We start from the raw sequence: 16,500 nt of genomic DNA, 5'->3' as shown, positions 1-16,500 counted from the left end.
TGTTTGGTTTAGGCTGTGAACATACAGTATTGTTGAATCAGATACCCTGTCGATATCCAGTCATGCGACACGCACGTCGAATTGAAAACCCTTGTTCTCATATTGAGTCTCTCAACGCCCGCGTAGAGTGCGAAAGACTGTTACCATTCCCCAATGATTTGACCTTGTTGAAAGTTTGAGTAGTCGTTCATGGCGGGCCAGTTGGCAGCAGTATCGAAGTCCTGCAACGAGTAGTCGTTTGTGGCTGGCCTATCGGCAAGGGCATCGTAGTTCTGCGGTTGGTTATGGTCGAGGTCGTGTTGGTTGGCGTTACTGTTGGTATCGATGATGTCGCTATCAGGTTGCGTTTTTTCCAATTTGGGTCGAGCACCAATGAAAAATTGCTTGATCCGACCGGGAGGGGGTCACCATGAAGATCAAGGTTCGATTGTGTTGTCCATTTCATCTGGTCAACTGCTGCGAAGCCCACGTTCGTCCCTTCTTGAGGAGCATTGTCGCCTAGTTTGATGTTCCACATGCCATCTGTGATCTCTTGAAGGTCATTGAAGGACTCCGCGTATTCCTTTTTGATGCGGTCACTTTCAACGTACAACCCTTTGCGCTCGCAGAAGCGCAATAGCGCTGCGAGAGCGTCTATCGTTCTAGCGTGACCCCGGCCACCATATTCAACCGCCAGCCGAAAAGCTCTCTCGCGGGCCTTGAGGGCGCGACTCACCTCATCAGAGCGTTTGTATACAAGAGCTAGCCCAAGCAGCGCGCTGGAGGCCTCCTGCCAAAAAAGCTCAAGGTTGACTTGGCCAAGCTCAAGACAGCCTCTGAAGTGTTCGTTCGCTGTGGCATTGTCTCCCTGAAGAAGGTGACTGAACCCAAGTTCCCTACGGAGTTCAATCTCCTTGTAGATGTCGTGGTGCCTCGATGTCCGCGCTACAGCTCGAGCCTCTTGGCAGTACCTCTTTGCGAGATCGTACCTGCCTATACCGCGACAATATTGCCACCGCAGCCGTACCAAATACCACCAGCGATCCACATGCTGCTTTGGCTCGACGAAGTGGTCGACAATGCAGTCCCACATTCTCAATTGCTCATCGTCATCGATGCCCTTGCTGTGCAAACGTAGGACAACCGTTGTCATGGGATGCTGCCGGCGTAAGCATTTTGTTGTCACACCAGACAGAAATCGGGCAAATGCCTGGTACATTGCTTGGCACCCGCTCATCCACACGCTGGGAGACAGGTAGAACAGGAGTACGTCCAACACAATACCGCGTCGCAGGTTTGCTGTGATCATGTCTGCAGCTTCTGAGAAGTTGCGGCAAGCAGCTGCTGAAGCATTTTTTCTCCAGAGGACCATGCCATTCATTAGCAAATTGTAGAGCCTAACACAGGAGGATGATTGCACTTGTTCCGTCTGCATAGCTTGAACGAGCATGACTTCCCGTGCCGCACGCAAGAACAAATCTGTGTCCGCGAAGGCTCCAGGCAGAGCCAAGGAGCGCGTTGGACTGGGATGGACAGAGACTGCTATCTGCAGTACATTTTTGGTGTACCAAGATGATTCCATGTCATGGTGCGTAGTACTGACTGGACGTCTGCTGCTTGGCTTCACGACCTTGTTTGGACGAGCAGCGCATGCAGTGCGATTGGAGCGAGACTTCTGGTATCGAGATAATTTCCGTTCCGGAATCCGCTCAAGTATTGTTGTTGGGGAGGCCCCCCGGTGGAGTTCCTCAAGAGCGCGTTCCTTTTCTGCTGCCTTCGTATTCTTCGAGAGACCCCAAGCAGCGATGCGCTTCTTGCACATCTGCCCGGTTGGATAGAAATCGTGTTCGGTGTTGAGGTGTTGTATGACATCTCGCAGGATCATGTCCCTATCGATATAAAGCTGTGTGAAAACCGGCCGAATGGTGACCCACTCGGCACGCGTGTAAGGTCGGCGTTTTGGTAGAGCTTCTGACTCCGGAGCAGGTGGTGTCTGGAGCATTTCTTCAGGGATGTAAGTAGACTCGAAGTCCTGGAGCGTTGGCACTTGCCAGGGGGTATGGCCAGTAGCTGTATCCATTGCTAAAAGATGTATGTGGAAGAGTCAACTTGAAGGAACGGAATAGGAGACGATTCGTATTTATGGTCGAAGTGCAGTAAGGCTGAGTTGTGGAAGGCATAACAGCCACTCACCGCGATTGGTTGATCGCTAGCGTGCAAAGGTTCCTGTAGCTGAGCTTTAGCCTGGCCGAGTCCGGGATCTCTGCATGCCACAGCTCGCTACCAATAGGAGGACCTCTTCACATTGAGCGGCTGCTAGGTCGCCTTTGTGGTTCAACAGCAATCTTCGATTTAGACCGAATTTGCAGGCAGTACGACAAGAATGGCCTCTTCTTGCAAAGGTTCTTGCATGCAAGCATCGCGGAACCTTTGTACCGGAGCTCTCGAATAGGAAGCTTGAAAGTCACACAGACTGAAGCCCAAGCTCCAAATCTGCCGAATCTGGCTCACCCAGAGCCTTTTGTGTCATTGCAGTAAGCTTTTATCGCATTAGCGCAGATCACCCTCTGTAATTGCCAGACAGTGTCGTGTAGCATATTTGTATCATGCAACTATACCGGCTGCACGTCCTCATAAGATGGGTACATTTCTTTCAGACAAATGACGGTCATTCCAGCCAAATCAAGTCCATGCCTTCCTGGAGCTGCAACACGGCAAATTTCGTAAGGATGTCTTATCTCATACTTGAGGCGAGGCACCAAGCTGCCTTCAGAAAGCAACTGAACATAATGCAGGGCTTCAGCCGGCAGGGCGAGGCTGGTGTTCTCGAGAGCCATAGCACCCCTATGTACAGTATACTCTGACCTGCTAGATCTCGTGGATCATCCCAGATAGCCTGCCAGTATGGTGCTTGTTCATGGCGATCGAGGAGAGGTCATTCGCGGTTGTTGGCACACTGCGGAGTCAGGAGAGTGATGCTTTCAACTAAGAACAGATCAATTTTTGGAGACGCGTTGCATCAGCGTCGATTGTAGGCCCGAAGCTCAGAGGCCACGACTGTAACCATCTCTTGCTGCACTCTCGGTTTCAATACACTGGCGTTCTCGAAGAGTCGAAGCAGGCTCTATGCGAGTCCAAGATGTGAGACCTTCTTCGAGTGGCAAGTGGGAAGCGAAGCTCATGGTCAGTGAAACATACTGTCAGGTGAGCATAGTCGGTCATGCAGCAGAGCATGAGAGATTTATATAAAAAAAAAAAAAAAAAAAAAAAAAAAAAGGTCCATGGCCCGAGAGCAAGCACAACCATAGTTTCCGTGAACTGTGTACTCGGAACGCACGTATCCCTCGTTCTTGACAGATCCAACGCGTAATCTTGGCGCGCTCGAGCTAGACTGCGCGACTGGCTCGGTTCACCCGCCGTATCAGATGGTCGTCATCCACTTGCAACAGATCTGTTCTCGATTCGGAGGAGCTGGGTCCCCCTTTTCGAGAAACACTTATCAATTCGCGACCCCAAAAATCCTTAAAGCTTCGCAATATAGATATGGTGCTGCCTCAATAGCCTCAAACCATGTCTTCAAACCCAATCGCCACACCCCTAGGCACGACCCTCTCAACACCATCGCCCACAGAACTACAAGACCAAGACCCCCTAGCAGCAGAAGCCGAGAAAGCCTCAATGCCACACTCACACTCAACACAAGCGCTAAAACACATCTACCTCGTCGTCGCAACAACGCCATGTAAGAACGGCAGGCTCGGCATCGGCATGAATGGGAAGTTACCTTGGCCGATGATCAGAGCAGATATGGACTACTTCAAGAAAGTTACGCGTGATGGGTCGGGTACTGGTACGTACGATGGGTCTGTTGGCAAGGTATCGAACTCTGTGATTATGGGACGGAAGACGTACGAGAGTATTCCGCCGAGGTTTAGGCCGTTGGCGGGTAGGAACAATGTTATTGTGACGAGGTCGAAGCCGATGGATGTTGCGAGGAGCATTCTGGATGACCTGGAGAAGCAAGCTGGGGATGCACGGGGGAAGAGGGCTGAACTTGAACGGAAGCAGGCGGAGAGTCCGACAGCTACCGTTACGCAGCAGCTGAAGATGGCGGAGGCGGAGTTTGAGGTCGTCAGTAATGATGAGACTAATACAGTGGCTGTGAGAAGCAAGATAGAAGGTGTCGTCCCAGGTGTGACGATCGGGTCGAACTTGCGGTCTGCTGCGGAACACTGCCTGTCTCAATCAGGCGAGGTCTATTGCATAGGCGGGGCAGAAATCTACAATGCGTTTCTGAAAGATGAGACCTTGCGGCCAAAACTACGCATTCTTCAGACCGAGATTCGGAAGTTGAAGGATGATGAAGAGTTCGAGTGCGATACCTTTTGGCCTGAGGACCTCGAAGACGCCCAGAATGGGTGGTCTGAGGTTCAGACGGGGCAGCTGCAAAAGTGGACGCGTGTCGAACCACCTCAAGGTGCCTCGGTGGACTGGAAAGACGATGAAAAGGTAGGTGTGAGGCTACGAGTGAGAGGTTGGGAGCCGAAAAGTTGACGATCTCCACCTGTCGAATGGAATTCTCTCAAGGCGGAATACTCTGGGAGTCGCTGGCAGTTCCGGGAGCGGCTCAAGCTTTTGAAATTGCGCTCGCTAGGAAGGATCGGTCAGCCGCACCTTCTCGACTGCGGATCCGACCATGTGTTCGGCAGGCATCTGATTTTGCTGGACAGGACCTAGCTGGCACTTATCATTGCGTATGCTGCCAGCATGTTCCGCTTGGAGGTTGTGAAAGACCACCCGACACGGATAGCAGCTGTGTTCTCATATGCGATTCATGCATGCAGATGTGATACACTTTTATCACCTGGTCTGGGTTATCTCCTCGTCCGTGACCCCTCTCCAGGACAGAGGTAAGCCGATAGAATCGGCTTCACTGAGAAAGTAGGCCCGGTCTTCCTTCGTTGTCGCCTCGACTATACACGGACCCGACATGTGATCTGGTGTTTCAGGATCCATGATCTCCAGGTCTGCAACATGCTTGGCAAGTTGCGGATAGGCGAGCACGCACTCTGTGAAAGTGACGAGGTTGCATCGCTGCCGATTGCTGTATTTGGAAGAGAGGAGAGGCTGGGCAATGGCACGCAAGGTCTTGGAGGTTCTGCTGAGGCTGCTGAGTGTTGGATATCTATGTCGATTATCAGGTACCAGGTAGCATATACTTTGCCATATTTCTGGGGCCAGTTGGGCGACGGAGCGTGAGACTATCTGTGAAGGTCTATGATACCAGAGCGGACGCCTCGATGCTGAAGCCGGTCGCGGTAGCTCGGATATCGATGTAGAATGTGTAGTCCGTCCTGAAACTTAACGTGTGCAGCTGGTTTCTTGATGTTCATCGAGACCCTCGTAGACGCTCGAGGTCGCCGTTAGCTTGATGAAGAGAGTATCGAGCCGCTCAAGCTTCTTATAGATATGTATGTGCCTTGGTCACAGTGTGGACTAGTACTAGTAGGGAGTACATGCCTTGCTACAGCTACGTGTCGGCTCCTTGGCTCCATCACAATGCAACCAGCCTCAGGTCACCGGCCGAATAGAAGCACTTCGATCGCGGAAGACACGTTCGCAGGCGGTTTGTGACCGCCGTAGATTATGTTCGGAGATGGTTAGGAATTGTTAACGTTGCTTGCAAGTCACCGATACAGCGAAGAGGTCGTGGCATCTTCCTTCGTTTTTGCAGGAAAGCCAGGCAACATACAAATATCAGGCGACTCGTTATTCTTGTTCCATGAACTCATTGTCATTCATGATTCTATCTCAATTGCGAAACATCAATCATATGCATCACTCGTACCGCGCTTTTCCAAAGTCATCTATGCTTCCTCTAGCCTACACGACAGGATTGCTTGTTGGTCGAAGAACTAATTTACTCCTCGTCAAGAAGCAACTTCGTGATCTTTCCAACAGCGATCGTCTGACCTTGGTCTCTCAGCGTAAACCGTCCAAGTTGCGGGTAATCCTCAAATCTTTCGACACAAATCTTGCCGCCACCACTAGTGACTCTCAATCTGGCGATGATGGCCATACCCTTGTTTGCGAATGGCGGTGGCTTCTTGCTCTTGCGGCCTGTCTTTGGCTCTAACTTGTGTAGCAGTGCCTCAAACGTAACTTCTTCGGTTGCAGAATGCACGTGAAGCACACAATTGAAGCCTGCTGATAGGATAGACCTCAGATCGACAATGTTGATCTGTGCTTCGAATGCGCTGACACAGTGGACTAGACGCTTAGGTGAGCAAAGCACAAACCCAGGCATGACATCCTCTTCCTCGACACCACGGATGCGCATGCGGATCTGGTCACCGCAGGTAGCGTGAGGGATTTCTTCTTCGGTTTCGCCGTAGAGGGCACTGATGCTGACGGATTCCTTGTTAGGCATCATTATCAAGTTTGACGTTTTCTGGACTACACCAGCTTCGATTCGTCCTTCGATCATCGTGCCGAGATCTCTGTACTTGGCACCGACGGGCATCATGAAAGGCGCGTTGAGGTTTCGCTGGATCTTGTTCATGTTGTCGAGAAATTCGAGAAGGGAGGGCCCGTCGTGCCACGGTGCAACGTCCTTGGGTATGCGGTCTTTCACGCCCAAACCGGTTTGAGCGGATATGGGCATGAATGTGCTGTCTAGACCCATCTTCTTCTTTAGGAAGGGTTTCAGTTTGCCCTCGATCTCCTTGTATCGGGCCTCCTCCCATTCAACTGTAATGTCGTCCATCTTGTTGATGGCCACAACAACTTCCTTGGCTCCTGTGGTCTTGATTAACATGGCATGCTCTTGTGTTTGACCACCCTTTTCGAAACCAGTCTCGAATTCACCCTTTCGGGCAGAAATGACCAGGATTGCGACATCGGCCTGAGCGGCACCACTCAACATGTTGGGGACATAGGTCTTATGGCCAGGAGCATCGAGGATGGTGTACCTGCGCTTTTCGGTCTCGAAGAAACCTCTTCCGACTTCAACTGTCTTGCCCTTGGCTCGTTCTTCCGTGTTCAAATCCAGAACCCAAGAAATGTACCATGTTTCCCGACCAGCGTCTTTAGCTTCTTTCTTGTACTTTTTGAGCGTTCTTTCATCCACCATACCAGTCTGGATGAGGACTTGTCCACCCAGGGTTGATTTACCAGCATCGACGTGACCGATGAAAATGATGTTTACATGCTCCTTGCCATACATTTCCTCCAGTACCGCCTGATCAACATCGGCTGTCTGAGCTGCGGCAATGGCAGCGGCATCGGTCTTTTTCTTGGTCTCTGCTGGTGTTGGAGAACTCTTGCCACCTGTTTTCGAAGGCGGTGTAGTCTTCCCAGAGATCTTCTCGCCGGTCACGGCTTTTGCTGCGGTAACCTTGGCACCTTCATCCGCCGCTGACGACGCCGGTGCAGGTACCTGATCTTCGCGAGGGGCAGTCTTTGTAGTAGGAGAATCGGCCTTTTTCGTTGTAGCAGCTGGAGCTGCGGGTACTCCTATCGATAGGACCTTAGCCTTCGCAGGAGCCCCATTAGTCTTCGCTGGCGCTGGTGCTGGTGCTGCAGCGAGTGCAGGTTTTGAGGCAGCAGGTGCCGGAGATGGCTCTGCTGTTCCCCGCTTCGCGATGCTTATGGGAGCACCTTGCCGCGGCTGGAACTGGCCAGGGGTCTGGTTGTAGGCTGCGAACGAGGCGGTGTTGTTCTGCCGTGGCTGCTGCTGTTGGGGTTGTTGGTACTGCTGATATTGGCCATATCCTTGCTGGGGGTACTGCTGGTATTGGTTGTAGCCTTGCTGGCCGTAACCCTGTTGGCCGTAGCCACCCTGCTGCTGACCATAGCCGTTATATTGTTGGAACTGCTGCCCAGGCTGGAAAGATGAGGCTCCTGGCTGGAAGGAGGAAGCGCCTGGCCTGAATGTATTTGCGTTCATGTTCAGATTCTGCGTTTGTCGTGATAATTCCTCGTCCTGTGCCGCAGCATCTTCCCATGAATCGTAGTTGCCAGACATTGTGTGATCGGTAGTCGAATTTATTCGTGGGAGAAAGGGAAGAATGGTTCAGAGAATCGGGCAAATCGAGTCGTCGTTTTGTGGGATGGCCGGCACCCCAGGTATGTTTGTGATGTGATGGAGAATGGCTCTGGGAATCGTGACGAGATTCGTCACTTTAAGTAACTGCGCTGGACAAAGATGCGTAGCGACAGTGATATGACTCTTTCTCGACACAATGCCCTTTGCACGCTTCTACTCCATCAATTCACTGCTTTGTGATGCAGTGCCCAATCGTTGCAAATCTAGGGCGCCGCCCCACTAAATTTCAGGCAAGTGGGCGGTCGAACAAGGCTGAACAATCATGGATGACGTAGTCTGTGCCAGCCTCGTCAACGGGCACGCGTCGCGTCAAAGTACTTCACGTGGTAATATTGTCACTACGTATTTCCGTAAACCATGCAAGACAGCAACAATAATGTCTATGGTAATTATTGGATGGCGTAAAGGTAATTGATGATTTTGATATGCTAGACTACAACCTTGCCCAGCTGCAGACTTTAGTTAGACCCTCTCTCTCTTTAGACATAGGCTGTGCATTCATCACGCCAGGCGACTCTCAATTGTTCGAGCAGGTCATTATTGATGTTTTGTGTTTCAGTTTAACAATTTTTCTAGCACGATTCGGCTGAGTTATCAAGTAGGTCTGCTTTTGAGGAACTGATCGTATCGGCCTACTGTTCTCTTCCACCAGCTACTCGTCTCCTACACGACTGGGTGAACCCAACCTCAAAATGGATTTTCTCCTGGGCAAAGTCACACAGCAGGCAATGAACTATGCCATCAAGTCTGGTGTGACTTTGACAGCATCTTATGCAATCAAACAGTCGACCAAACTGCTCGCAAGTGCACCAAAAAGCGATGTGAGAGACCAACTATATGAATGGCAGCAGGTGAGAACCCATTCGCATTGGCGAAGCCCTCCAGGTTTCAGGTTGCAGGTATACTGATACTTCTCTTAGCGTCTGCAACACAAGATCCGCATTGTATCGCCAGCCATTGATATGATTGAGCTGATTGCTGCTCGGGGCAACACCTCTCTGGAGTCTGCAGTATCATTGACCAAGGAGTTGCGTCTGGACATTCAGCGTCTCGGTCAACGCCTCGCCAAGGCAGCGGCCTCTTCACAAGCTACCAGCGCCAATGCAAGCTCGCGCACTAAAGCTATACAAGAAGCAGAGAACGAGAACGAGATGCAATTAATAACTCATGACATCAAGAAATTGCTAGCAAGAATCGACGACGCTGTTCCTCTAATCAACCTCGCCTTGACCACTTCCGGTGCGAAGCTTTCGACACAGCTCCCATCGACGGTTTCGCCATCACGACTCCTTCAAGCCAGCACTCTGCTGACAGCGGGTGACTCACAGTACGCGTATTCGCCACAGCATGCTGCCCAGATCGGACCCACCTTCACCTTGACAGTGTACATGTTGTTTGCAGGTCACGATCGACCAGAGACAGAGGAAGAGATGCGAAACACTACCTGGAAGGAAGTCATTCACAAAGCACGTGTCAAGCTTCGTCGAGTGCCTCTTGATGTAGTCTTGTCTACTGGATCTGGCTCTGAGGCACTTCAGTCACATGAGATATCCTCAACTAAAAAGGCCCCTGCTCTGGCCGACTCTCCGTCTCACGTCCGTGCTGAGGCCAGGTCTGAGGAGTTCGCGTATCAGATGATGATAGTGGAAGACTTCGATGATGACAGACACCACGACTATGAGGACGAAGATGCGAAACCAGGGCCGTTTGACGACGTTAAGCTTGCCGGTATCAGGGAAATGATTCCAGTGCATGAGATCTCCAAGATCTTCTATGCGGACACTAGCAAAGTGCTCAACATCGGCTCGGATGCCGAATCGAATCACCCTGTCCTCTTATTACGTCGAGATGTTCACGCAGTCGCCCCGCGTCGAATGATCGAGCAGGAGACTCTTGAATCTGACTACCAAGTTGGCGATGACGATGATGGTGATGATGTTGACGACGGTACGCCTAAGACGGAAGAAGATAAGCAGCATGTTGAGGAGGACCACGCCAATCGCAAAAATGATCCTTGGCGGCTACCGGCCTCGCTAGACCCCGAGTGGATCGCGTTCGAAGTATATACTGAAGCTGAAGCTGCTGACGACGCTTCTGAGGACGATGAAGACCTCAAAGACCAGGAGTTTGCAACACCTGGTGAAGAACCCGAATCGTCAGAGCTTTCCGTGGAGTTGTCTGCATTACACATCAACTCTCCCCTTAATACCACTTCGCAAGCGACGCCAACAAAAGCGCAGCCTCAGCAGCCGTGGGTGCCGCAGATCAAAACCTCGTTGTCTATGCTTGAACTTCTGTTGCGATTGACCAGCCTACAACAATTCCAGCAACAATCGCACCTGTCTATTCCTGATGAGCTATTGAACTTCTTCCTCGAAGAGTCAGCCTCAACAGGAGCTGGTGGGGACGAGCACCATCGGCAGGCGGTTCGTGCTGATGCTCGCCGGAAAGTCGGGTGGGACCCATACAACGAGAGTCCGGTCAAGCACCGGGGCGAGGACTACCAATACAATCAACAGCAATACTATGACAGTCCACGCACCAGCCAGCACTACCAATACAGCTACAACGGAAGTGTTGCGAGTCCTGACCACCGAGGTAGTCCAGCTCCTCCATCTCCAGTAACGAGAACACCACAAAGCCAAGCATATACCGCGGAAGGTTTCATGAAGAGTCCAGCCGATTCCCTTCAGCTACAGACAAGAAGTATCACCGGCACCCCCGACAGTAGAGCTAATGGCCGCACACCTCCACCTAGTACAAGCGTCCACAACAGCATCACGATCAGCAATAGACCCGGTTGGCTCAAGCAACCAGGTGGTACACCTCGGGGCGGTAGCCCTTTAAGGCCAATCACTGCTCATAGTGATGAGGGTATAGGAACGAGTCCTGGGAGTGTACCGGATGATGAGCAGAAACAGAGGATCCGACAGTCAGGGGCCATTGATAGTGCCAGCGATTTTGTTCCCAAGCCTATAATCTAGTGTAGTGAGAGTTGCTCCATAACCACTCAGCTACCAAAATGAATGGCCTCTTCGTTAAGCACAGCGATTGCAGCTGAAAGCACGATTTTAGGTAAGTTAAGCTGGCAGTCCGTTCAAGTCGGCGGGTGATAGTACCGCTAGTACTCTACTACCTACTACCTACCACCTATCCGGGTATGTCAAACATTCTTGCCGTTTTCTATGTGCCAGCGTTGCTACATGATTTGCACTATGCCTAAAAAGACATGACTGTGGGGGCGGAGCATATGCTTCGGGATAAACCTCGGAGATCGTTTCGCATGGCAAGAACCGCAGTCGCAGCAGGTACAAGTGCCGTACTGAATGGTTGAAGCGACATAATTCATTCGATGCTCGTGCATGTTTTGCATTGCAATTACGTCGAGTCCAGACCTTAACGGCGTCTGACTCTGCTTGCGCAAGCTTCACGTTTCTTATGCGACACTAATCTCCACTCGATATTCACAATCCAAGTGGGCGAAGCTGACTGAAGCCCTGTGCTCGAGCGCACAGTCCACCCGCAGCCACCATGACCGAAGTGGAGGTCGAACACCGACCAGCCAAGAGAAGACGTGTGCTTGCTTGTGACACATGCAGAAGACTGAAGAATCGATGCGAGTACGACGCAGCTATTGGCAAATGCACCAGATGCAGAAGATTGAGGTAGAGGTCACAGCACCGCATCGAGACTCGCCCGCGTGCGCTCTGACACTGTTACAGGCTTGAATGCTCGCTAAGACCATCGTCCGCCGACGTTACAGAGGTGCTGAATCTAGAGCCGACGGGAAACTTGTCGAGCATAGAAGAGAAGTGAGAAGATCGATCACAGATTCAATACCTCTCACTGACCCCACATCCACAGACTCGGCGAACATGGAGCAATCCTCAACGACATCAAGGACATTGTCCAGCGGATACATATGTCATCACGAAGTCCACAGCAATATCGAGCTGACCAGCCAAGGAGCCCATCCGTCGAGACCGTAGAACAAGAGAATGGAGATGACGACGAGCAGGCAAACAGTCACACTGCTGCTGATCGCAACACTACCTCTGCCCCAGTCAATTTAATCAGGAATCGCTTCTCCGCCCTCAGCGGACTTGCGCGTCTGGCCAGAAACTCGAAAGACGTGGTAGAGTTGGGTCTGCTATCAGAAAGGCAGGCCTTGACCTTGCAAGAATTGTTTTTTCAACGTGTCGGCCCATGGATTGGCGTCACCAACTGGAACGCCATCTCCGAAGCGAGAGATGTGCGCCGTATATCGCCTCTGCTGTTCGCTGCTATATGCTTACAAGGAGGCCGGCTTGACCCTTCATTCTGCAATTCCCCTCAACATGATCAACTTTACGAGCATGTGCGAAGTCTCTCAGGACGCGAGCTGCTGATCAGTCCTCTGCCATTGGAGTCAGTCTGTGCTTTGTTGATTTTGGCTATGTGGAGCACTAGCCCCAAGGAGAAAGCTGAATTCATTGACAGCTGGCTGATGAGTGGATATGCTGTTCAACAGGCCAAGCTGACGATCAATTTCTCCAGCCTGCTCAAGAATCTGAATGAAGGCAGGGCTGATCACATCGACCAGAGAAAACTCAGGTTATGGAACATGATCTGTCTTTGTCACCTTCAGTTTGCTGTAGGCACAGGCCGACCGTCAGTCATCGCACCTGAGTATCTGGAACACTGTCCGGCCATTCTCAACACTATTGAGGCCACTATCTATGATGGCATATCCGTCGCGACACTTCAGCTATTTGCCATTGTCCAGGACCTGCTAAAGCACAACAGTCTCAGCGAAGAGCACTCGCGAAAGCACCTCAAATCCTGGACCACCAAATGGGGACATCTTCTGGATGCTAACGATCATAGGGTATGCGTGCTTCAGATGGCAATCGATTTTTGTCACCTCGTCCTAGACCGAAGGTGCTTGGATCACCTCAACAGTGACCCGTCATCCGCTGTTGATCGAGACACTACTTCTCCGAACGAGCATCAGCTAAACTCGCCGTCGGTATCCAGCCGGGCTGATAGATCATCGATCCATACACACAGCGTAAGAGAGCGATATTTCGTGTTATGCAAAGAACACGCTATGCAGCTCCTCCACACATTCAAGTCCTTGCCGATGCCAACCAGCGAAGAAGTGCCTGAGTTTCTACATCTGTGCGTCGTTTACGCCATGATCGTCCTCGCGGAACTCTTCAAGGAGCAACCTCATGACCACGAGGTACCAGCTATCATACGAGAGACACTAGCATATGGTCAGCAGGCCGTGTCAGGCACAACGATCAGTTTTGAATTCACGAAAGCTGCACTGGGTGACTTCTTGGGCAGCACTGATCCGCAGGCTCAACAGCAGCATTTGATAGATCAGAGCAATCATCATATGGATGCTGTTGCTCCTCCACCTGAGATGTGGGATCTGCCACAGATGGAAGATCTTTTCAGCGGCGCCTTCACTGATAACTACAGATGGTATGGCTAGGCTATCAAGCTGATCCTGGTCAACACGACGGCCAGGTCTACTAGTATACAACGGCGCGGCGTGCACTCATGGAAAAGCCAGTCTCAAGCTGGAATACGAGTTTCAAGGACAGATGTTGCCCGCTTGACCTGACTTCTGCTCCATAACAACCTCGTCTAACGGAACCTGCATCCGTGCCTCTTTCGTGCTGATAGTGGATCAAGTACAAGAACTCAGCTTGGCAACCAGACCTGTACGAATCTGGAAAGCATACTTGGCCCGTCCAAGCACAGCGCAACAGCGATGGCGAAAAGCAATCATCAAACACAGCCAAGTACACCAGGTTAGCCAGTGATGGCCGGCTCCAGCTGACGCATGTTAAGCACTGACCGCTTTCCCGTGAAAGCGGATGTGAATTGCTGAGAAATGACTTTCCATGCGTCCAACTTTGCGTGTGATACCAGCGGCCCTTGTTGCCAAACACCCACCGTCGAGATCAGCAGGTACTCGGTGAGCTCACAGCGAGCTTACTCCGTAGCAATGGTGCATGCTTAGGATTGGGTTGTGCTTTGTGCTGCAATGGCCGGCAGATCTGCCTTTTCTTCGGCCTGCCAAACCTTATTTCGCCTCGCGTGTAAGTTGGCGACAGAGGCAACCTCCAAGATAACATGAGTGGCAGCTGTGGGACACAGAACATCTTGAATTGTCCTATGCCTCACTATTGCGCCGCATATTCTTACAAAGGCCGAGTTGTCAACTTTCAGTACTCAGTGGTTCTGCGGTTAAAGATGCCTAAAGGGCCGTTGCCAGCATAGGGCCCGTCCCCCAGCTCCGGGGAAGGCTCGCCTAAATGTGGATAACTGGAAAGGGTCCACAGCCCCCAGGCGTGTCTCAACTTGGTCATGGTCCAATAGTTCCAACTGCACAAAGAATTAACTTCCACAAGTCTACGCACCATTGTCGGCTCAAGCGCGCGAGGTGCAAAGCTACCTTCACGAAAGTCCGTTTCGGAACAATGTCAATTCACTACTGCAAGCCATGACAAGCATGGTACCTGGCATCTTCGAACAAGAGGAGATTTGCCTAGCTCATTACAACACTTCTGGCTTGATGAGCACACCAATTCGACCTTTTCTGCATGGCTGCAGCGCAGTGTCTTGTCGGTCGTGCATGCCAATGGCATTTACGAGTACAATCAACTTCATGCGACTTGCGACAGCTTCGCTAAGTCAACTCCAGATTCGCGAGACTACAGCAAATCCTGACGATTCCCTGGGCCCGAGGGCCGCTCGATCCACAGATCAACGCTTCGCTTCCCCGGACTGAACATTCGGTAGCCTCCTGAGGTAGCGCGACCAAAACTCTTCAACATCACCAGTTTCTGAAAAGCATGAAGATGGCTTTTCTGGCCTCATGGTCATCTTCACATCCCATGGTTCATGCTGTCACCCTGAATGAGCATGAGCGGACCATTTGTTCCAGATGACTTTGAGCCCCAAGTCAACGACATAGGAGGCATCAAGCTCGCAGCCATAGCATGGGGCTTCACCCTAGGGTTTGGCTGCCTGACTTGCTCAAAAGCGTTGAAGCAAACACGTACGGTATGGAGGCGATCGCATCGGCTCAACACGTATATAGTGCTGGTATGGGTCGAGATTATCTCGAGCTTGGTATACGGCGTCCTGGCGTGGCTAATGATGGATGGTTCTATGCCGATGAAGTTGGTGCGCTGCTTTGTCGTGAGCAGCACGAAGGCTAACCACTTCTATAGCTTCTATGCTCTCTTTGCCATCGTTGTCGTTTGATCGCTCGAGATTCAAGCCCTCCTACAAATCATCATCAACCGGGTTAGTCTGCTCATCATCGACAAAACGAAAGCAGCGTATATTACCTGGGGCGTTGCTGTCATAATGACGCTCATCAACATCTCTGTTTTCGTCATCTGGATTCCAGCACGTCTGCAGATTAGCGAGAAATGGATCCGAATCAACAAAGTCTGGGATCCAATCGAGAAAGGCATCTACCTCGTCATTGATGGGTGTCTGAACGGCTATTTCCTCTACCTCGTCCACTCCAAGCTGGTGTCTGCAGGCATGACGAAGTACAGACCACTCTTCAAGTTCAATGCCTTCATCATTGTCATCTCACTGTCGATGGACATCCTGATCATCGCGATGATGAACCTGAAGAACAGCTGGGTGTATACTCAGTTTCACCCGCTGGCATACATCGTCAAATTGAACATAGAACTCACCATGGCGAGTTTAATCACCAAAATCGCAAAACAACCAGGTATTGTCTCTGGCAGTTCAGGCGGGCATCGTTCCCATAGAGCCAAAGACGAGTTTGGAAACGCCCAGCATGTCTCAAAGCATGGGCAGTCGGGTGGTCACCCCTTCCTCACGAGTGTTTCAGACGAATATGGCCGACGTCCGGTGTATGATGCGTGGTGTAAAGGTCCTGAAGCGCAGGCCAAGGCACGCCAGGCGCAGATCGAGAAGAGGAGAAGGAGAGCTGGACCCGCCGAACTCGAGGATTTGAGCGATAGTGACGAGAGCCTTGAGCCTCAAAGCCCGCCCATTGAAAGTGCCGATGCCGGTGTGATTATCAAGACGACCGAACTGGCGATCACGAGCGAAAGTATTGAGATGAGCGAGAGGGATATTGGGGATACACCCAGTGAGCATGAAAGCACGACCGACCTGAATCAGCACAGAGGTTCGACAGATGGCACAGAAGACCACAAGCGGCTCTCGAAGGGACAGCAGAGAGTATAGCAAGCCCTTTGCGTAGCCAGTAGGCCCTAATGATGTTCAACAGCCCTCTCGAATTTCATGGCCACGCCATTGCAGGTGATCAACATGGAAATTTCCAGCCTTCCTACTACCACTATTTCAGTTGGGGGTTCGGTGTCGCTCCATTGCCGGCACCGCTCCTTGGCGTAACACTTGTC

At 51.4% G+C, this 16,500-nt stretch overlaps 6 protein-coding genes across 6 annotated transcripts; 4 read left to right on the top strand and 2 right to left on the bottom strand.

Moving 5' to 3' along the window:
* Window positions 1–140: 140 nt before the first annotated feature.
* On the bottom strand, window positions 141–2,059 carry PMZ80_000411 (uncharacterized protein; the record flags this gene model as incomplete). The annotated part of the gene is made up of 2 exons (XM_064868862.1): window positions 141–272; window positions 314–2,059. The coding sequence occupies 2 exons, from the start codon at window positions 2,057–2,059 to the stop codon at window positions 141–143; spliced, it is 1,878 nt and encodes a 625-aa protein (XP_064734359.1).
* A 1,490-nt stretch (window positions 2,060–3,549) lies between these two features.
* Window positions 3,550–4,533, top strand: PMZ80_000410 (uncharacterized protein; the record flags this gene model as incomplete). Its single annotated transcript, XM_064868861.1, has 1 exon — window positions 3,550–4,533. One exon carries the CDS (start codon window positions 3,550–3,552, stop codon window positions 4,531–4,533), a length of 984 nt encoding a protein of 327 aa, XP_064734358.1.
* A 1,366-nt stretch (window positions 4,534–5,899) lies between these two features.
* Window positions 5,900–8,005, bottom strand: SUP35 (translation termination factor GTPase eRF3; the record flags this gene model as incomplete). Its single annotated transcript, XM_064868860.1, has 1 exon — window positions 5,900–8,005. One exon carries the CDS (start codon window positions 8,003–8,005, stop codon window positions 5,900–5,902), a length of 2,106 nt encoding a protein of 701 aa, XP_064734357.1.
* A 773-nt stretch (window positions 8,006–8,778) lies between these two features.
* Window positions 8,779–11,070, top strand: YRB30 (Ran-specific GTPase-activating protein 30; the record flags this gene model as incomplete). Its single annotated transcript, XM_064868859.1, has 2 exons — window positions 8,779–8,937; window positions 9,007–11,070. 2 exons carry the CDS (start codon window positions 8,779–8,781, stop codon window positions 11,068–11,070), a joined length of 2,223 nt encoding a protein of 740 aa, XP_064734356.1.
* A 547-nt stretch (window positions 11,071–11,617) lies between these two features.
* Window positions 11,618–13,568, top strand: PMZ80_000407 (uncharacterized protein; the record flags this gene model as incomplete). The annotated part of the gene is made up of 3 exons (XM_064868858.1): window positions 11,618–11,751; window positions 11,809–11,898; window positions 11,951–13,568. The coding sequence occupies 3 exons, from the start codon at window positions 11,618–11,620 to the stop codon at window positions 13,566–13,568; spliced, it is 1,842 nt and encodes a 613-aa protein (XP_064734355.1).
* Window positions 13,569–15,007: 1,439 nt separating this feature from the next.
* On the top strand, window positions 15,008–16,324 carry PMZ80_000406 (uncharacterized protein; the record flags this gene model as incomplete). The annotated part of the gene is made up of 3 exons (XM_064868857.1): window positions 15,008–15,102; window positions 15,186–15,286; window positions 15,369–16,324. 3 exons carry the CDS (start codon window positions 15,008–15,010, stop codon window positions 16,322–16,324), a joined length of 1,152 nt encoding a protein of 383 aa, XP_064734354.1.
* Between the last annotated feature and the right edge of the window lie 176 nt (window positions 16,325–16,500).

Source organism: Knufia obscura, assembly GCF_036327395.1.
Source record: "Knufia obscura strain CCFEE 5817 isolate CBS 148926 chromosome Unknown scaffold_1, whole genome shotgun sequence".
In the NCBI taxonomy this organism is placed as follows: domain Eukaryota; kingdom Fungi; phylum Ascomycota; class Eurotiomycetes; order Chaetothyriales; family Trichomeriaceae; genus Knufia; species Knufia obscura.
This window is presented reverse-complemented; position numbering and strand designations above follow the sequence as displayed.